Source organism: Delphinus delphis, chromosome 9 (genome assembly GCF_949987515.2).
Source record: "Delphinus delphis chromosome 9, mDelDel1.2, whole genome shotgun sequence".
Taxonomy (NCBI): Eukaryota; Metazoa; Chordata; class Mammalia; order Artiodactyla; family Delphinidae; genus Delphinus; species Delphinus delphis.
In genome coordinates, this window is record NC_082691.1 from 4077565 (window position 1) to 4100022 (window position 22458).

The following is a 22458-nucleotide window of genomic DNA, read 5'->3' on the forward strand; positions in this document are numbered from 1 at the left end:
GGGCCCTGCCCTTGCAGGAGGGCATGACTGACTTGGTGGAACTAACACCTGCAGAACCCAGGCATCAGGACAATGCGTCCCCTCGCTGCTCCTGAGAAAGGAGCTCGTGGGAGAAGGGGAGGAAGACTCCTCTAAGGGGGCTTCGTGCATCTGAAGGTCAGCTCACTGATTTCTTTTTGTCAACCAGGATCTAAAATTTGATCCACATGTTCTTTTTTATTTGTTTCATCATTTTACTTGCCCCTCTCCTTTTTTTCTTTTCTTCCCTTTTTACTTGGTTTTATAATAAACTATTGTCCCCTAAAGGGGAGTATGTCAATCCATCTGTGAATAAGAGAAAGAATACAGAATAAAACGTATGGACATCACATCCCTGAGAGTGGTGTGTGCATGTGCATTTCGTATTTTACTCCCTCAGAATAAATTTTCAACTGATTGATCATTTTCCAAGTTTATCGTCTACTATACGATGCTGCAGAAATCAAGTGCTACCACATAACAGTGGAATCAGAATTTCTCAAGCAGTCCCTATGGGACAATGTTCTGTGTATCTGCATCCATTCCGTTATGTTCTCTAGGTGTGGACAGTGATATTCACGTATTATAATGTCTACAGAAGTTTTTTCATAGTTCTTTTCAAATTAAAAGCACAGTCAGACTTTTGAATGGTCTTTCAACAATATTCGTTACTTATATTTGGCTCCAACTATGCAGATGCATTTTTAAAATTACAGTAAGTCCCCTACATACGAATGAGTTCCGTTCCGAGAGTGCATTCGTAAGTCCAGTCTGTTCGTAAGTCCAAAAAATTAGCCTAGGTACCCAACTAACAGAGTCGGCTGTATAGTACTGTACTGTGATAGGTTTACAATACTTTTCACACAAATAATACATAAAAACAAACAAACACAAAAAATAAAGAAAACATTTTTAATCTTATAGCACAGTCCCTTGAAAAGTACAGTGGTACAGTACAACGGCTGGCACACAGGGGCTGGCATCGAGTGAACAGGAAGAAGAGTTACTGACTGGAGGAGGGAGAGGAGGTGGGAGATGGTAGAGCTGAAGGATCGACAGCAGTCGGAGAAGGAGGGCAAGCTGCAACTTCACTCACGCCTGATGTTGATGGAATGCACATTTGCATCTTTGAAAGTTCGCAACTTGAAGGTCTGTATGTAGGGGACTTACTGTAATTCTCTATGTGTGTGTGAATGCATGTATATGGGTATAGATACACGTGTATGCATGCATGTGTATATGTATCTGTATATACATGTGTGTGCACGTGTGTCCATAAAAACTGCAGGGTTCCGACTACTGTTTAGTTTCCAAATTACTTGTGTGTCAACAGATGCTTTTGGTGACCCTATCAGACCACTCGGGACCATTTATGGATGTCCCAAACTGGAGCTTGCCAGCCGGTCGCTGTGCTGTGGCACCACTGAATGTACCTGTCAGGAGAAGGCTGCTGGGGACGAAGGACAAAGCATCTGATGACACACAAGTGCACTGCAGATCCGTAGTGACGGGAAAGAAACAAGGTGGAGTTCTTAGCGTTCACTTTACAACGCACACTGTCTGATGGCACAGGGGAGCCAGAACACGTGACTTCCAGCAACGCCAACTCAAATGTACCTCGTGTCATGTAACCTTAGACTGTACGATATGAGTTGCCCAAATGCCATTTAGTGAAAGAATATTCCAGACCTAGAGGCTTAATTTCAATTTCTTTGTCATTCTTAAAGGTCAAGAGAAAAATGTTAAACTATGGGAAGAAGTTTGCAAGCGGTGTAGTTTTTCTCTCCTTCGAGACACAGAAGAAAATAGAGCTGTTGATTAAGAAAAAATTCTAGTTTTAAATATGTGCCTATGATTTGGAAGCACCGTACGTTATCCAAAAAGAATTTCAACGGAAGTCTGAAAAGCTTCTTTACCTGAAAATAAGCCGCCTAAACCAAACAAACCAACCAATCAAAGACCTCAATGAGTTCTGTAAATAGCACCTATTTAAAAATAATCTCTTGCTCTCTCGAATCATTCAGAGACACTGTGTGAGACTCAAGCTTAGGTGACATTGCTTTATGGCAACCCTCGACTCCCGGGGGCCTCCCCGTGCCCTCCTACAGGCTGTCACCATGGCTCCCCGACCCCGTCAGGTAGAGAGCTGCTCTCTGCAGTGATGCCAGAATCTCCCCAGGGCGCCTCCGGCTGCACACCCAGACCACAGGTGTGCAGCGAGCCCCTGAGCCCCTCACAGCGACTCCTGCGGACAAGTCACAGGGACCCTTCCCTCCTCCTGTGGCTGAGCTCTTGGGAGTTACTGCTTCAAACTGTGCAAGAGCGAGATTCTGAAAGCACCAGGGGAGAGAGGCCTGGGAGGGAGGAAGGTGAGATTTTAGGAAAAAGAGGCAGGAGCATGGAGGACGACACACAGACCGCCTGCTACGCTGGCTGGCAGGGGACACTGCAGTGACAGTCTGGCATCTGGCGGCAGAGGTCTTCACCTGAAGGCCCACCGAGCACCCCACTGCTCCCCCCCACCTGGAGCTGCTCCCCCCCACCTGGAGCTGCTCCCCCCCCGGGAGCTGCTCCCCCCCTACCCGGAGCTGCTCCCCCCCACCCGGAGCTGCTCCCTACCTAATCCCAGGTGCGGGTGGTGCTCCACCAGCGTCCAGCTGTTGTCGTCCACACAGTGACTTCTGTAAACCAGCAACTGGCACAGGTCCCTGGCTGTCGTGTCCGCCAGTATCTCCACCACTTTGCTCGTCCCGTCTTCGCTAAAGACTTTAACATCCTGCAACACAAGGCGGTGACACTTACAGATGAACAACCTTGGGTTTTCAGAAATAAACACTGAAACAAAATAAACAGGAAATGTGTAGACAGCAGCGCTCCAACACATGTATAATTGTTCTTCCAGGCGGCAGGTGACCAGAGGCTGCGGGTCTGCAGGCCACGCCCATCGACACTCCCCTTCCCTTCTCCGCCACCCCCCCCCCCCACCCGTGGATGCGCAGGGCACCGTGGGATCACAACACAGGCTCTTACAACACCCAAGACACCTCGGGGACACATGGCCAAACCAGAGTGTGTGAGCTACTTCTCTACCACCTGTCTTGGGAAGCAACAGAATTCCTTTAAAATACTGCTGGCGGTCTTGGAACTGGACATTTTACACTTGAACCAATTGTGAGAACAAACAAAGCAACAGAAGGCCCGCAGAAATCCTAACTTTCCGCGACTCCAGCTGTTCTCCGTTTCTAGGGTCCTCAGTGCAGCAGACAGCACCCAGTGCCTCCTCCTGTCACTGCCACTCACCTCGTGCTCATTGAGGTGTAGGGAGAAGATGAGAAGAAGTAATGTGAATATGCTGAAATTGAAAATACTAAAATGATGGGCATAGTAAGAGCAGTCACAAAACCCTCTGGCCCCACCCCCTACAAAATTACAAGCCACCTTAGTTTTCCCAGTGTTGTTCAAAGCCATGACCTACCAACAGCTCCCAGGCAAGGGGCTGGCCAAGCAGAAACCCAGAGGACCAAAAACCTACCCTGCGCCAGCTGCAGAGCTGACGGGGTGCCGCCTTTAGGGGAACCGTGAGATGCTTCAAGAAATCTTACCTCAACGGCATGGAAAAAGCAGTCCGAGGAACGAGACGGCATTTTAAATCGAGACTGTCCCTGCAGGGGAGTGTGTCCCGGCCTTCTCCCACTGTCCCTGGCAGGCAGGGACCCCTCTCCGGGCACCAATGGTGGGGACGGAGCCCCAGCGGGCAGGCTGTCTCTGGGCGGCAGGGAAGCGGCTATGAGGCCGCCTCGGGCTCGGTCCTCTAGCTCGTGAATCAAGCCACGAGGGGCAGACCAATCAGGTCCCTGGCCGGGCCTGATGCAATCGCCCCCCACTCCCACTCCGGTGCCCCCGCCCGAGGCGGAGGTGATGACAACCCAACGACAACACAAGGCTCAGACCAACACTCCAGAAAAACCCCTGCTCATTCTTTCCCATGGCAGTGAACTAACAGGCAGGACACTCGGCCTGAGCACGTGTGTCCTCTGAACGCAGGCCTGTCTGCCAAATCGCTCAGCAACCTTGATCCCTGCAACCCATGCTGTCACTTGCGAGTCTGGAGCTGGAGCTCTCTGTGTCCTGAGTGTCAGCTGGTCTTAAAGAACTGGCCGCAGCTCTCTGTCTGTCTGTCTCTCTCTCCGTCCTTTTTCCCGTGTTTTTGATCAAGTGCAGACTTTGAACGTTTATTTCCACAGCACGGAGTCTGGCAGGGCAGTGAGTTGCCGGGATGACGTCCCACGGGGATGGCACGTTCCCACAAGGACCGTCCCAGCCGCCGTAGGGCTCACTCAGCCGGAGGGGAGGCAGGACCAGCCCGGGGGACAGAGCCCTTCAGCAGGGCAGGGTCCCTGCCCCCGCTGTTCCTGCCACCTCCCTGCCAGCCCCCCAACCCGGGCTGGGTCAGGACTGAGGGGTCTGCTTACAGCTCACATTTATCTTTAAAGAAACCCACCCCCTGTCTTTTCTGGAATTGATGTTTCACTCAATGACAGCTCTACTTCTCCAAAACCAATTAAATATGCAGACACAGCTGTCATGACTAAGTGTATAAAAATAAAATTTAATTTCAACAGAGAAGATGTCTCTGGTCTATAGGTAAACACTTTGTGAGAACAAATGCATTAACATAAAAGAAAAACAAATTTAAAAAAAGCAATGACTTCATACAATTCCTTATATACATGCTAATTATATATAATTACATACATACATAACGTATGCTACAGCAGTGCGCGCATACAACCACCCAATCAACTACCCCAATTCTCCTTCTTTCCTAAGTTTCTAAGTGAGCTTATCTGTGACTACAGTGAACACTATTTTCCCTAGGAAACTTAAAGTAGGTTGAAGTGTGTTTCCCATCTCTCTCTCCAAGTCTTTTCCTGCCCAAATCATCCACAGCACCAGCTTTTAAACCTTCTTTTCAGCCCTGCTGCACTTTTCTTTAAACTCTCTCCCTCACTTCTCTGTGGCTCCGAGGCCATGCCCCCGAAGGTCTATATATAGTCCGAGTATTAAAATCTAAGATGTGCTTTGTCATATGGCCACGTCCCCGGCTTTCAGATCCCCAGAGCCGGCTGGGGGAGGGCCAGGAGGGGAAGCTGGGTCCGGGCTGCAGGCCTGCGACAGGGACAGACACAGAGGGACACAGGCTCCAGGACAGGACCTCGAATCCTGCACTGTCCATGCTGCTCCTGGTCGTGCTGTCCAGCTACCTCCCCCAACTCACCAGGGCCAGCTGACCACAGGCGAAACAGGCCCCAAGACAGACAGACAGACAAGCAAGCCACCACACACCCCTGCAATCTCACACTGGGAGCACGTCTGGAGCTCCAGGTGACAGTATCTGTAACGAATACACACGCACAAAGGAAGCTGTCCCCACTGCGCCTCTAGAGCCGGCAGCTCTGGAAGCAGCATTCTGCATTGTGCCCACTGGCCCTGCAGCCAGCTCCTGGGCGGTGCTGGGGCTCATTCTGGAAGCAAACGAGGGTTTCCATCTCAACCTTCAGCGCGACGGGCCTGGGCCGAAGGACGCCAGGGAGCAGGCTGAGGCCCGCAGGTCAGACGCTCGCCCATCCTGTGAGGGCGGGATGCAGAAGCGCCTCCCCTGCGAGCCGGCCGAGGCCTCCGCCCCACCGCTTCACAGTTCAGCCAGGAGATCAATACCAAGGGCACATATGCATCTGGGGTAAAACTTCCAGGGAACACACGGGTGGATCTGGGTCCTGCCAGGATCGGGGAGAACTCCGAGCGATCCGCAGTGCCAGCCCGGCTCAGCCCCTCCCTGGCTGTGACCCCAGTGATGGAAGGTGAACCATCACTCATGGCCCCCTTGGCCCAGGCGGGGCTTCAGGGGAGATGTTCTAGGATCAGACCCGCTGCAGTCCGGCCTCGTCACCGACTAGCCGTGGGAACGTGGCTTACTGGCCCAGCCTGTCTGTGCCTCACCCTTCTCATCTGTAAAATGGGGAATCTGTCAGCAGCATCTGCCTTACAGGGTCAGCCTGCCTTGGGCCAACGGGAGCCTCTCCTGAAAAGCTCCCAGCCACCTGTGCCTGCCTCCGGGGTGCCCTCGGACGGACCAAGGACCTGGGGACAAGGCAGGTTCCCACCGAAGGCCTGAGACCCAGCAGCAGCGGGTGGGGATGGCGGGATCCTGACAGCCACGACCGACTCAGGTGTGCGGTTCTGAGAAAGCAAACCCATGACGGGTAAGATGCACCGGGAGCAACTCAATTGGAAAAACCAACCACTGAAACTTCAACTTCTGTTTCTGCACCACAAAGGAAATTAAGTAGCTAATTGCTTTTAAAAATAAAACAATAATTTATTAAGAGTAACCTATACGGGAAAAGAATCTGAAAAAGAATAGATGCGGTGAGTCCCCTACATACGAGAGTTCCGTTCCAAGAGCACGTTCATAAGTCCAATTTGTTCGTAAGTCCAACAGATTAGCCTAGGTACCCAACTAACACAGTCAGCTGTATAGTACTGTACTGTGGGTTTACAATACTTTTCACACAAATAATACATTAAAAAACACACAAAAAATAAAGAAAACACTTTTAATCTTACAGTACAGTCCCTTGAAAAGTACAGTGGTACAGTACAACAGCTGGCACACAGGGGCTGGCACCGAGTGAACAGGCAAGAAGAGTTACCGACTGTAATCGTTAGAGAAATGCAAATCAAAACTACAGTGAGGTATCATCTCACACCAGTCAGAATGGCCATCATCAAAAAATCTAGAAACAATAAATGCTGGAGAGGGTGTGGAGAAAAGGGAACACTGTTGCACTGCTGGTGGGAATGTAAATTGGTACAGCCACTATGGAGAACAATATGGAGGTTCCTTAAAAAACTACAAATAGAATTACCATATGACCCAGCAATCCCACTACTGGGCATATACCCTGAGAAAAACATAATTCAAAAAGAGTCATGTACCAAAATGTTCATTGCAGCTCTATTCACAATAGCCCAGAGATGGAAACAACCTAAGTGTCCATCATCGGATGAATGGATAAAGAAGATGTGGCACATATATACAATGGAATATTACTCAGCCATAAAAGGAAACAAAATTGAGTTATTTGTAATGAGGTGGATAGACCTAGAGTCTGTCATACAGAGTGAAGTAAGTCAGAAAGAGAAAAACAAATACCGTATGCTAACACATATATATGGAATTTAAGGGAAAAAAATGTCATGAAGAACCTAGGGGTAAGACAGGAATAAAGACACAGACCTACTAGAGAATGGACTTGAGGATATGGGGAGGGGGAAGGGTGAGCTGTGACAGGGCGAGAGAGAGGCATGGACATATACACACTACCAAACGTAAGGTAGAGAGCTAGTGGGAAGCAGCCGCATAGCACAGGGAGATCAGCTCGGTGCTTTGTGACCACCTGGAGGGGTGGGATAGGGAAGGTGGGAGGGAGGGAGACGCAAGAGGGAAGAGATATGGGGACATATGTATATGTATAACTGATTCACTTTGTTATAAAGCAGAAACTAACACACCATTATAAAGCAATTATACCCGAATAAAGATGTTTAAAAAAAAAAGAAAAGAGTTACTGACTGGAGGAGGGAAAAGAGGTGGGAGATGGTAGAGCTGAAGGGTCGTCAGCAACAGGGGACGGAGGGCGAGCTGCAACTTCTCTCATGCCTGAGGTTCTGGTTCCTTGCTGGATTCAATTCTATCTACCCTCTTCAAAGAACGATCCAGTGGTATCTGGGTAGTAGCTCTGTTTTTCTCGTCATAGATGACACGGTAGCACTGGATTACATGCTGAACGGCTGCAACCTTTGCGTACTGTTCCACGTTTGGGTCCTGTGCCTCAAAAACTAACAGTGCCTCCTCAGATAAAGAAAATCCCCTGCCACTTCCTGCATCGTGAATCTCTTCGGTTCTGCAGTTACTTCTTCTTCCTCTTGTACCTCTTCGTCCTTTCTCTGGGCCTCCAATTCCATCAGGTCTTCATTAGTAACCTCCTCGTGTTGCAGGGCAAGGAGTTCAATGAAGTCATCCTCTTGCAGATCTAGCTTGAAATAAAGACACTGTACTACTGTACTCTGTTATACAGTACTACTGTACAGTAAGTACACGAAAGCACAACCCCCTGTGGAGGATGCATGCACGTGACAATGTATACCAGACACGTGAACTAACTTACATGACTGGATATGCAAATGCACATTTGCGTCTTTGAAAGCTCACAACCTGAAGGTTTGTATGTAGGGGACTTATGGTATATGTATGTGTATAACTGAATCACTTTGTTAGTACACCTGAAACTAACACAACATTGTAAATCAACTATACTCTAATATAAAATAAAAATTAAAAAAGAAACAGAGAAAAGAGCAAATCAATTTCAAGGCAACAGCCACTTCAATACTTATAAAATATGAGAACGTATGCCATCTGCATGGCATAATTCTGATTCTGAAATTTGTAATAAATTCCTTGACCATACTGCTTTTGTGGTATAAATGATAAAAAGAAAGAAACTTTGAATTAAAAAAGGAAGTAATATTAAAGAGGGCATAATTATGCCACCAGCCTGAGATCCTTTCCTTTCAGGGTTAGCAGGGGGAGGCAGGCTACCTAGCCCTCTGACTGGCTTGGCACCAGGGCCCGTCTTAAAAGCCCCGAAGTGGTAATAGAAGGTTCTGTCCTTCCTGGAGCTCTGTTGATGCCTTTTATGCATTCATCGTATGGAGAGGGAAGTAAGAGCCTAAATCTTGGCAAACGTGCAGGAAGGAGTTTAGGAACAGTTAGGGTTGAAGGTACGTCGTATCCACAGTCGTGGTCTCCAGCAGGCAGAGAGAGGTTGGGGCCTCCTCCCTGCTGTCACCCGCACTCCTGCTTCGGGCCCGGACACTCCCTGCTGGGCACGTGCAGGCTCAGGATCTTGTCTGAATTCCACAGACTCTTGACTTTGACTGAGATCAACCCGTGAAAACAGCAAATGGAGGATTCTCAGCCCTTTGGCCCAGACCTGTCCCAGGTGCAGGACGTCCCGGGGGGGACAACAGCCTCCAGGTGCCTGGGCTGAGCAGAGCAGAGGGCCCCCAACCCTGCAGAGAAACCCAGAGAGTCTGCAGGGTCTGAGCTGGGGCGTTCGAGCGGCTTTGTCTCAGTTCTTCATCTTCCAACTTACTTCTTAGTTCAAAAGCTCCCTGGGTCCTGTTTCAATGCATTTTTCTAAGTGAGGATGTAAGCTGGGCTTTTCAGTAACTCCCGAAGCCTCCTGTAAATGCTAGGGGTAAACACTTAGGAAGAAGCCAGGCTGTATCCAAGGGCCACGAGGGGGCGTCCACGGTGGGAGGGTCAATATTGAAAGGGAGGCACATGAAAAGATGTTCCACATGGCTAATTATTAGAGAAACACAAATCAAAACTACCATGAGGTACCACCTTATACCAGTCAGAATGGCCATCATCAAAAAGTCTACAAATCATAAATGCTAGAAAGGATGTGGAGAAAAGGAAACCCTCCTACACTGTTGGTGGGAATGTACATTGGTACAGCCATTATGGAGAACAGTACAAAGGTTCCTTAAGAAACTAAAAACAGAACTACCATATGAACCTGCAATCCCATTCCCAGGCATATATCTGGAGAAAAATGTGGTCCGAAAGGATACATGCACCCCAATGTTCATAGCAGCACTATTTACAACAGTCAAGTCATGGAAGCAACCTAGATGTCCAACGACAGATGAATGGATGAAGAAGATGTGGTACATATATACCATGGAACATTACTCAGCTATAAAAAAGAATGAAATAATGCCATTTGCAGCAACATGGATGGACCTAGAGATTGTCATACTAAGTGAAGTAAGCCAGACAGAGAAATACAAACACCATGTGATATCACTTATATATATGTGGAATCTAAAATATGACACAAGTGAACTTATCTACGAATCAGAAACAGACTCACAGACACAGAGAACTTATGGCTATCAAAGGGGAAAGGGAGGGGTGGATTAATTAGGAGTTTGGGATTAGCAGATACAAAGTACTATATATAAAGTAAACAACAAGGTCCTATTATATAGCACAGGGAACTATATTCAATATGTTGTAATAAACCATAATGGAAAAGGATCTGAAAAAGGATACACACACACACACACACACACACACACACACACACACACACACGTAGAAGTGAATCAGTTCGGTGTATACCTGACACAACACAACACTGTGAATTAACTATACTTCAATAAAGAAAAAATATCAAAAGGGACTTGAGGACACAGTGGGAAAGGGGAAGCTGGGACAAAGTTAGAGAGTGGCATGGACATATATACACTACTAAATGTAAAATCGATAGCTAGTGGGAAGCAGCCGCATAGCACAGGGAGATCAGCTCGGTGCTTTGTGACCACCTAGAAGGGTGGGATAGGGAGGGTGGGAGGGAGACGCAAGAGGGAGGAGACATGGGGATATATGTATACGTATAACTGATTCACTTTGTTAGAAAACAGAAACTAACACACCATTGTAAAGCAATTATACTCCAATAAATATGTAAATATATATACATATCGAGAGGGAGGCAAGGCTGTGGAAGACAGGACGTGGGAAGGGCTGAGGGGCTCCTGGTCCTGCTGGGGTCATGGGGAGGGAAAGCAGGAAAGCCAGCTGAGCCCAGGCACGTGGCGGGTACACCTCTGAGAGCCCAGTGGCCACACCAGGGCCCCAAGTTCACGCCCTCCAAGGCTGATGGAACCGTCTCCTGACCAGGCGCGGGGTGGAAGCCTCGGGACAGCAGAACAGCTCGCCCAGATGGAGGCGATGGGCCCACGGGGGCCCAGGTGTGAACCAGGGCATCTGCTGTTCGCCTTTCTGTCAGCAAGACGCTTCCCAGGAGCTACACGAGGCTGTTGGTTCTGGGGGCCCTGAAGCCCCCAGATGGGGCAGGCCGAGCGAGTATGCGTGAAATTAGATGCACTTCAGGCGAGGGCAGAACCAGGGCCGGGATGGGTTCATGGTAGTGAAAAGAAGGTAATTCTACCAATTTTTTTTCAGTTCTGGTCTAAATCAATGATGTTCTTTTGAGCCACAGGGAATGATAATTGAAGCGGCTACACGTAAGTACGTGGTTCTATTCACCTTGGCTAAGAATATCACTATCTTCCTGTTTCATTACAGGGACCCGAAGTGACTTAAAAGAAATAAGCATCTGAGTTATAATCGATTTATTTCATGTTTCAGAAAGAATTACTGATAAAAATATTTTAAGTCCTTGCAATCCTTTCCAAAGGAGTTAAGGCTCTAGAAAGGACTCACAAAGTAGTTCTTTAAAGTCAACCGCAGCTCCGGAGCCCCTCTGCGGACACCCTCACCGCCTGGCACTCACGGGCAAGATCCAGGGCACACAGCCCTAATCAAACCCGAGCTGCTCAAGGGTACACAGATATATTCGTTTTTTCTTACAGGTTTTCACTGTAACACATTTGGAAAATGCCTAAGGGACCGAGGAAAGCACTTGACAATCACTGACGACTCCCAGATTTGCTGTTACAGTCCTGGAGTGTGCCCTTCCAGCATTTTCTTGCACAGGTGTTTATAAATAGATGCACTGACATGACTGGGCTCAGACGGCAGACGCGGTTTTGCAATCGGGCCGTGCAGCTTCACGTTACACCATAAACATCCACCGGGTCTTTATGTCCCTTTGGTGCTTTAGTGCCTGCGAGGGATTTCTTCACATGTCATGTTGTATCAACATGAACGTCATGCTGCCCGTCCGGCGGCTTCTAGACTTTCATTCTCCTCAAGTGCTCCCTGGCACACCTTTGTACATGAGCCTTGGTGGCTCGTGTGTGGGTTGAATTATTTTCTCAGGATAAATGGCCGGATGTCAACTTTCTTAAAGTGCCACCTCTAATAAGGGAAACGTTTCCAAGAATGGGGATGCCGGGTGTTTGGCAGAATGCGTGCTATTCCTTAAAACAGGATTTAAGGGGCACGGTGGACCTGCGGGCATCCTCTGAGTATCCCCAAACCTCCAGCCTCCCACTTAGCAAGAACTCACCAAGCACACTCTCTGTGCTGGCCCCAATCTCCTGGATGTCCACGGGTCCCCCCGACCACTGTCCAAGTGCATCAATTACAGAGCCTGTGAACCTGCCAGCCCTGGGGTCAAGCTCCTGCTCGCCACTCGCTGCACGAGTTACCCGCTCTGACCTTGGACAATCCTCAATCCCCAGCCTATGTGACAGGGAGGGACTGTCACATAGGCTGACGGTGAGTGTCACTCAGAGAAACGCATGCAAGTCCCGTCCCACGGCAAACACTCCACAGATGATCATTCCAGACACACTCGTCTCCTCCTTCTGCGGGCATCACGTGCCTAAAAGAACCCCCTCCCCATGCACTGCAGGACCACGACCCCTGCGGCGTCACCCAGGAAGAGGGAGCATTTGGCAGGAAGCTTCTGCTCCAAGACTTCTACGGGGCTTTTAGCTGTTTCTGGTCTTAGCATGGAGTTGAAAAGCCAGGTATTAGGAGTCTGCTTTGTGTTTCAAGCAGCTGAAGCCCCCAACGAGAGGCAGTGCCGGTCCTCAGGAAAAGAGGCCCCATCACGGCCTGCCCATCCTGGTGGGGTGGGGGCCGTGGAGAGCTGTCCGCCCACGGCAGGGGTTGACCAGATGATCCCTAAGAGGCCTGATAACTTGGGTCCGTCTACGGCTCTGCCGGTGGCAGGTGGCAGCTTCTGGTGGGCAGGTACCCCTGCAACGTGAATTCAGGCTGAAGCCTGCAGGGCAGCCCGGGCTGGGTCTTTCCATCCAGATAGAGCCCTCAGTGGGAGCAAACTCCCAAAGCCAAGCCCTTCCTGGGTTAGGCTTTGTCTTTTGGGCAATGTCTTCCAGGGGAACTCATGGAACTAGGGCTGCAAACGTGCAGTGTAAATGCAATTCCTGTTTGAATATGGAATTTCTTTAATGAGATTAAGGAATTGGGGGTCTCAACGGTATTAATGGTCCTGTTAAAAAAAAAAGTCAATCTTTTACAGAAACATGCTAAAAAATTTATAGGTAAATGACATGATGGCTGGAATCTGCGTCAACAGAGTATATGGGGGGCGTGGCTTCACAGCTGTGGGGTCTGGCTGGGGGGCACGTGGTGTTCACCCCCCTATTCGACTTTTGTGCAGGCTCTAAATTCTTCATCAACAAAACCTAAACATGCCTTCAGACCCTTTAGCCTTGTGCTGCCAGAGGAAGTAAAGCATATTTGAAACCTTTTCCTACCTAATCGGTTTGAAGAATTGAGCCCAGTACCCCTGGGTAGAGAAAACAGCACCCCTTCACTCGCTCGGTGGTTCCTGATGGGGGGTTAGGGTAGGGGTGGATTTTGCCCCCCGAGGGGTGTGTGTGTGGGTGTGTGTGTGTGTGTGTGTGTGTGTGTGTGTGTGTGTGTCAGGGCACAAGACGGCTTCACATCAAAGGACTCCCCAGGCCCACACGTCAAACATGCTGAGTGCACAGCAAGGGGAATCTCGTGCTAGGAAGCGAGGTAGTACTTTGACGAGGATGTGTCACAAGGAAATAGGAACCAGCCCCACTGGGACACCGTGAGCGTCAAAGCGATGGCTGTAATAAGATAATAATGTGTCCTTACTGACAAATAAAGAAACACACAGGTAAATAGCTGGGAGAGAAGGGCTGCTCTTCCTCAGTGCCCAAGGCCAACTCACAAATGCAGAACGAGAGTCGGAATCGCCAGGCAGGATCACCCATAGGTGACAGAAGCAGCCAGTGGAGTCGGAGGGAGGAAGTGTATCAACCTGGTTTCAAGTCACCTTCCTTTACAGTACTTTTTAATTACCAAGGGAATAATGGCAACTTCACAATGGAGAAACTTAGCAGACGTGGGTAATAAACATCAACATCGGTGATAATGGAGAAACCAACATCACAGCATCCTGAACTCCTGCCCCGAGAAGGACGCAGCTGTCTGTGGCCTCTCTGCCACGTACAGCCTGATGGGGCCCCAAGGCAACTCCCCACCAACAAAGAGGGGGTTCCGGTAACCGCTTACGTGACAAAGGACGCGGAGCGGCCAGGAAGTGCCCCCGTGTGAAAGGGAATTAGAGACGTTAAAACCAGTGCAGAGGGTGGTCCTGTGTTGGCTCACGAGCCAGAAAAAAAGAAGCCATAAAACACATTAGCAGGACAACTAATGAACTGTGAATAAGGTCTGGATCCCTGCAGGTCCTGATTTCGGAAACGGCTGTGTGCTACGCTCCCTGTAATGCACTAGTTATACACATGTGCATACAGATGTGTGTACATACACGCATATGGGACCAGGGAAAACGATTTAAAGTGGGGCAGCACGTTAGCCACTAGGGAATCCGAACAAAGGATCTATGACAGGTCTTTGTATTATTACTGCAACTGCTCTTATAGGTCCGAAGTTATTTCAACGTAAAAGTTTAAAGGACACATTGTGCAAAAATAATGGCACGTGGGTCCCCTCTGTCACTCGGCATCTCACCGGTGTCCTATCACCCACAGAGGCGAGGTCACAAAGATGACATGAGGGGACTCTTGCTTGGTTGCTCTCTTCATCAGGAGGCCCCTCCTCCTTCTCCATTAAGCCTCTGTCTTCACTGTGCAGGACTCCTAAGATCCCAAATCCGCAGGCACCAGGCAGTTCAATCACGGTCGGGGTCAGTAAAATGTCCGAAACGCAAAGATGGCGTTTGGGGAGGTCAGGCCCACACAGGTGTGCAGCTGCCCCTGCCCGGGGAGGGCCCACGTGCGCGCCTGCACGCTGCGAGGTGGCTGCATGACGGGACCACCAGACAGGGCTGTGACACGGCACCCGCCTGCCACTGCCTGTCCCTCTGTCGTGTAACGGCAGGACAGGCCACCCGTCAAAGCCCTTCCCCCAGACCGTCTGAACCCCATCGAGTATCATGGGTCTGCCCTCAGGCCAATGTACTATCTTTATCTCAAACTGCCTGATGTATTTACTGGCATCCAGTTTCAGCGAATGTCTGGCTTGAGAGACGGGGGCAGGGAAGGTCTTACGGTTCTTTGGGGGCAGAGGGGCCTCCAGCCAGTGCCCACCCAGCCAACACAGGTGTCCCACCTGCTAAAGCCCCACCATTGTGCTGATGCTGTCGGGAGGGGCGGGGGGGGGGGCACAGTGCTGGATGCCAAGAACACAGGAAACCTGGGAAGACTGGCAGATTTACTGGAAGTTTAGAAGACAGTGAAATTCCAGGAGCTGAGAGAGTCCTGAGTGGCTAGATTACAAAAGGACAAGAACCTCCAGAGCTTCCTTTGGTTCCGGACAACGCAGAGAGTGAGCGCCATCGTACAAATCTCAGACGGGGCTGCCACATCGGGTTACCTTTTATTCAATTACAAGAGTCAAGAACAGGTATCTGTAGATAAAGTCTTTCACTCTCAAAATCCCGATTTTCCAAGATACATCTGCTAGGAATGCAGTTTATACTAATAACCTTTGTACTACCCATAACACCTTCTTTTTGGGAAAGTAAGCTTATCTACCATTATGGTGAGACATTCAATATAATTACAAAAATACTGATCACGATCAAGAGTTAGTGACAGGAATTACTGAGAATTCTCTTAAAAAGCAGAACATGTTCACTGGTATCAGTGAGCATCTCCGTTTGGTACATTTTCAGAACTAAAATCTAGCAACGGAAGCAAAACCCCTTGCTGAGGGCGACAGCTGGACCCCGAGCCTGCAGCGCCGTCTGTCTGTCGGATAAGCAGGGCTTCTCAGTTCTGCTCACATTAGACCACGGATCCGGAGGGGAGAAATGTAGGCCAAACACCACAGGCAGGCACAACTCCTCAAAAACTAGGAAAGCACAAGGTTCTACTAAGTGCGAGCTCAGAAAGTCCAACACCAAAAAGAGTAAGTACCTGAACGTGACAGCGCGCACCTTACCCCGCCTTCCGGCCGCTGGAGTCTCCAACTCAGAGGTTTCCAGGGCGACTCGTGAGCAAACGCCCTCTGCAAACCTCCCTGCGCGTCTGACCCTCTGCTCCCAGACGGGCTCAGTAAATACCTTGCAGAGTTTCTAGAAGCTGCAGATACAGCCAATGAAAATGAATCTGCTTCATCACTGGGGGAGTGACTTTGCTGGCACTCGGGGGCCAGGGGAATGAGACACAAGACACCCATCCCGGGTTGCTCTGTTCCTCAAACGGGGGGTCAGCCAGGCTCCAGTGCCTCTACACTGTACTATATGGGGTACACGGCCCTTTGATGACAGTTGTAAAAAGGAACTTCATACACACACATACACAGCCATAAACACACAAATCCTTTAACCAGCAATTACAATGCTGAGAATCTATCTATCTTTCTATCTATCTATCTGGTCTGTCTCTATCTACCTATCACCTATCTATCATCTATTATCTATTTATCTAGTCTATCTACCTATCACCTATCTATCTATCATCTATTATCAATCTATCTATCTAGTCTATCTACCTATCACCTATCTATCTATCATCTATTATCTATCTATCTAGTCTGTCTCTATCTGCCTATCACCTATCTATCTATCTATCTATCACCTATGTATCTCTGCACCCAGCTCTCACCATTAAGTGACCAGAGACCTACGTACAAGAATGTCCATTTCAGCTTTGTTTACAATAAGAAAGAACTGCACACAATAACAGTGCGTGTCCAAAAGACGGTTTGGCTAAACCAACTATGGTCCCCATGCGATGCAACACCATGAAGCTTTTGGGGAAAATGCGGTAACGCAGGTAAATTCTGGACAAGATAAGACGACGTCCGTCCACACCGCTCACGTCTGTAGAATGAGACAAGAGTTGGGAACTGAGAGAAAGGGAACCTTACTTTTTATCATAAACTTTCTTGTACTATTTAAGTTTCACTTTTTGCTTTTACTACGAGCATGTATTACTTTTTTCTTTCATTTATTCCTTTTATAATTTAAAACTATTTACTTTTTGTTTGTTTGGTCCCTGGTTGGCCACAGATGATGTGGTAAGAAGTCACGTTACTGCAATCCCTACTCTTATTTCCGCTTTCAGTGCCTACACTTTGCCAACTGTCGGGTCTTCCTGGCCGGACCAGCTTCTCTGGAAGGATGGGGATGAGGGGGAGGGACCGCTCCGGCGTGAACGCCTGTAGGGGAGGGAAGCCAGCCTCCAGTCTCTCGCTTTGGTGCAGGCCTTATCCCCCACGGAGGCGGAGGGCTCTGGGATAAACCAGAATAAAGACCCAAAGTCCAATCCTGGGTCTCAAGCACAGGGAGCTGCCACCGGCAGCTGAATTTTTATTAACAGTTTACGCCACCTAGAATTTATTTCAGTCTACGTGTACACAAACGGGGTGGCTTAACCAACGGAAGTGCAATGTCCCGCGGTTCTGGATGTGTTCAGTTCTGGACACCGGACATCAGAGACGAGGTGTCTGTGATCCCAGGGCTAGTCCCTTTCGAGAGCTGTGAGGGGGACTCCATCCTACGCCTCTCTCCCAGCTCCTGGGGGTCTGCTGGCTGTCCCTGGTGTATAAGCATCACCCTGATCGCTGCCTGCACCTCCAGGGTTTTCTCCCTGTGTGGGTCCCAATGTCCCCTCTTTATAAGGACACGAGTCCTACCAGGTTGGCCCACCTACTCCAGCATGACTGCATCTAAACTTAACAAATGACACCTGCAACTACTCCATTTCCAAACAGAGTCACAGTCTGAGGTCCTGGGGGCTTTGGGACTTCAACATCTGAATTGTAGAAGGGGGTACAATTCAACCCATAACAACATGCAATGAAGCGTAAGACCCTAAGTCAGCTCTTCCTCCAACTAGCTGGTACCTTGCAGCACAATGAATTAAATCATGATGTCCTGTTTATGATGCTCTGATGCTCGTAGGTGCTGGGGTCTCTCTCTGGGTACCTGATCCAGAGCACACAAGTCTCTGCTCTCACATCAGCACCACGTGGCTTTCATGACAGCAGCTTTATAAGGTCAAAACCACCCTTTTGCAGGAGGAAGCCAGTCACACCCAGAGACCAAATCCAGAGGGCCTCTTCGAGGTTCACATAAAACTCAACCTCTCAGCAGCCTGGGACCCACGGACGGCCCCTGGCTGCCCAAGACCCCAGGCCCTCTGAGGCTGTCCTAGCTCTGACTGCTTCACCTCAGGCTTCCGCGTGAGTCACCCCTTAGAGGGCCCCTGCCTACTCTGGACTCCGAGGTAGGAGTTTGGATTTCCAATTTTGTGAATCTTACGTGCACTCCTAGTTGCAAATCGGGGTTCTGGCTGATTTGGTGGCTAAGACAATATAAAACTAAATTAAAACCAACGCTCCACCTATGAAAGTAGACTAGTATCTAGGACAGAGAAAACAAGAGCACACAGCTGGCTAGTTCTGTAGACCTCTTTTAGGTACCTGAGACCTGGCCCTCTGGGCAGCGGGTCCCCAGGATGCCACCAGGGCCTCGGTCACTGCAGGCGCGTAGCTGTTCTGGTCTCTGACAGAAACAGTCCACCTACAGTAACAACTTCAGTGTCTACAGAAGCCGTTTGCATTATTAGGGGAACACAGTTCAAGGATGGAAATCGGGAGATCACATCAATACCCTACCATGAGCTGATTCAGGATCCCATCTGGGCCCACAGGCCGCCCTCAGCTGCTGGCTCTCCTTGGTCTCCGGCAGCTAGACAGGTCCTCAGATTTGGCTGTCCCTGTGGTTCTGTACTCTGGGGTCTTCTATGACCTCCACGCCTTTGAGGAGTCCTGACATTTGGCGGAAGGTCCTCGGTCCTGCTGGCGCCACAGAAGTGGGTCGTGTCCTTCTCGGGATGCCCCATTCTGGTGACGTCATCTGGGGACCCTTGACTGGTAAGGTGACCCCTGCCGGTCTCTCCACAAGCCTGAGTTACTCCCTTGCCTTTGCTCTTCGAGCGGCTCCTGGGTCCTGGTGACAGGCCCCCTCCACACTTCAAGTATCTCCTAGGCGGCCCTGCCTCCTCTGAGTAGAGAATGGAATTCAGGCACTGAGACTCGAGGACAGGACTGAACATATTTTTAAACGAGGGAAGCAGAGCTTCAAGTTATCATAGGGACATGGAAGCTACAGGAGGGCAAGAAATCACCAAGCGCAGCTGATCTGCTCGAATCCATCCAGCACCCACAACCCAACCATCTCAGCTTCTGCTGTGTCCACATCCTACCTGGCTGTCCCCACGCCTGCCTGTCTAGCCCATAAAAATGCAACCTGTAGACTTTTTAAGGATGCCGGGGGGTGGGGGGTGGTTGAGGGAGGGAAGGGCTGGGAGTTTGGGATGAGCAGATGCAAACTATTACATACAGGATGGATAAACAACAAGGTCCTACTGTACAGCACAGGGAACTCTATTCAATATCCTGTGATAAACCCTAATGGAAAAGAATATGAAAAAGAATATATATACGTATATAGCTGAATCACTTTGCTGTACACCAGTAATGAACACAAAATTCTAAATCAACTGTACTTCAATTAAAAAAAAAAAAAGCAAAGGTGCCTTGCCTTCCTGTAGCGACGCGTGGCACAGTTAGCTCTGCAGAGAGATGGGTCCTCGCCAGACCTCCAGGTCCTGACCTCGGGGTCCCCACTCCACCCCGTGTCCTTCCCGACTGGCTTCCCTCCCTCTTTCTGGAACACTCTCTGCTTCCAACCCAACTAACAGCTCGTCATCCTCCAGTCCCGGCTGGTTGGCTGGCTGGTGCCTTTCCCGCAGCCGGAATGTCCCACGTCTGACCTGCTGGCGACTCCATGCCCCCGAGGACTGGCCGGCACTTGTCTCTCCCACCAGTTCCTGGGCCCCCGAGGGCAGTGTCCACATGGGGAAGCCGCTCAAATCGCACTGGGCAGCGGGCCCGTGAGATGGACACAGGCGGCGGAGGCTTGATTTCCTTGCTGGCCCCGTGCCGGGTACAGGGCGGGCGGTAGCCAGCCTCCAGGTGCGGGGTTTGGAGACGGGTTCTCGGGGCCCTGCCGGTCATTGTCACTCAGATGTTCCCTCCTGGGGCCATCCTCCCAGACTGGAGACCACGTGGGGGAGGTAAGGCGGGCTGTGCTGCAGGGCTGAGGAGACGGGGTACACCCGAGCCCAGGGGCCTGAGTCAGGACGGGATCACCTGACCCCGCTCTCCACACCTAGGTCCACGCAGTGATCCACCCCCACAGCACTGCATGGGGACCAGCACAGGGAGCCTTCCTCACAGCACATGGACCAGAAGCGCCTCCTCCCCACTTCTGTGGGTGCTGCAAGGCCACACACTGCGATCTATACTCCTGGGAAGTGCTGCGGAACAGCCAGAGACGGGCTAAGGCTGCCGCAGGGTCTGAAGGCCCAAGACGCGGCGTGTTCAACCACTGGGACAGGACAGGACGGACGGGACGGGACAGGACAGGATGGATAGGACAGGACAGACAGGACAGGACAGGACGGATAGGACAGGACAGGATAGGACAGGACGGACGGGGCAGGACAGGACCGATAGGACAGGACAGGACAGGACGGACGGGACGGGACAGGACAGGACGGATAGGACAGGACAGACAGGACAGGATAGGACAGGACGGACGGGACAGGACAGGACCGATAGGACAGGACAGGAGAGGACGGACGGGACGGGACAGGACAGGACGGACAGAACAGGCGGTGCCTTCTTGTCCCTACCACAACCCCAGCCCCTGCGGTCCCTGCAGCCAGCAGCTGCCCACCTGCGTAGGGAGGGCCACCCCAGCTGGGGGACAGCAGGTTTCCAAAGCCAGGCTGTGCTGCCACGGGGGCCCCCAGGCCCCTCTCACAGAGAGAACGTGCGAGGCTGCCGGTGAGGGATCAGCGCTCAGGAGTTCTGAAACTCACGCGCCCTGAACCTGGTGATGAGAATAAAGTGGCCTTCGTGCACACACAGTGACACGCACGGGCTTTGGCTGGAAACCTGGCTTCCAGGAAAGCACTGAAAACGTGACAAGACCTACCTACCTCACAGTGGCTCCGGGAAGCGACACCCACAGCACAGCCAACTGGAACCACGCAGAGAGCCGGCCACGGCCAAGGGTCCGAGTGTGGCCCAAATACACACTCGTTAATAGTGTTTTCAGCAATTACGAGCGCTCTTTGCGAAGACCATGGAGAAGAGACACAGCAAACACTTGCAGGATATTCAACACATAAAAACATTTATATGGTTATGTCTGCTTTGATGTTAGCTTTTATGTACAGAATGGATAAATAAGAAGGTCCCACTGTAGAGCACAGGGAACTATAATCAATATCCTGTGATAAACCATATGGAAAATAACATGAAAAAAAAGAGGCAGGGACTGGAATGGAGATGGTACCGTCTGTCCCTGCCACTGACCGTGGTCTGCAGGAAGCCAGTGGCCCTAACATCCAAGGTCCCATCACAATAGCACTGCTGCCGCCTCGAAGTGGGGACATGCCCGCCGTGGGGCGGCTGCCACCCCCTGCCCTTCCCGTGGAGCTGCTACACGAGACACTTCCATCTGTGTCTGTGCAGGGTTTCCTGATACGAATGAACCCCAAGAACCCAGGATTCCAGAAAGAGGGCAGCGAGACATACTGCTGCTTTGCGATTCACGCATCTCCGCTGTGGGATTACGACGAGGAAGCTATTCTGGGGTGAGGAAAAAATAAACTGCACGCGTCATTAGCACTGGGTTCTAAAACAAATTTACCAGCAGAGGTTGTTCACTCAGAACCTTTCTAAACGGGGTCACGTCTGTGTTCTCTTTTCCTAGAAATGCCGAGACTTGGCCGCACAGCAGTGAAAGGAGGGGGTGTGGGTGGATGTTAACTGAATTCTCTCTCTGAAGACACTCAAAACGCCTTCACTTGGTTTCCTCCAGTGTTTCTCCCAATTTTTCTTTAAACATTTTTTATTACTCAAACTGCTTTTCCATCATGCTTCCTAAGACAGCGAGGTGAGAGCCCAAGAAAAGAAAGATAGAAAAGCTATGGAGAGAAAGAGAAGGCCAGACTCCATGCAGGCACCGGGCCACACAGGGGCCGCCCCATCGGGCCAGGGCATGGGCAGGCCAGCCGGGAGCAGTGCAGAGACACAGAAAGGCCACAGCCAGCAGCGGGGACACACGTGTGGAAGGTTCTAGTTAGCGTCCAGTGATGCTGGACAGGCACGGACTCGGGGACACGCGTGTGGAAGGTTCTAGTTAGCGTCCAGTGATGTTGGACAGGCACAGACTCAGCTTGGACCCAGCAGGTGGCAGGGATTTCACCAAAGCATGGAACCCCTTCAACCAAGACCCAAAGGTCCGACAGATGCTTTTCAACCTTGTGATTTCATGAAAC

The 22458-nt window shown here is 50.3% G+C and overlaps 1 protein-coding gene across 6 annotated transcripts in view; it reads right to left on the bottom strand.

Moving 5' to 3' along the window:
* Positions 1-22458, bottom strand: part of GRB10 (growth factor receptor bound protein 10) — a 196770-nt gene that overhangs the window by 41848 nt on the left and 132464 nt on the right. For all 6 annotated transcript variants that reach the window (XM_060020099.1, XM_060020103.1, XM_060020100.1 and 3 more), the window contains one exon: positions 2638-2794. In XM_060020099.1, coding sequence (XP_059876082.1) covers positions 2638-2794 — 157 coding nt within the window. The remainder of the gene's footprint in view (positions 1-2637; positions 2795-22458) is intronic.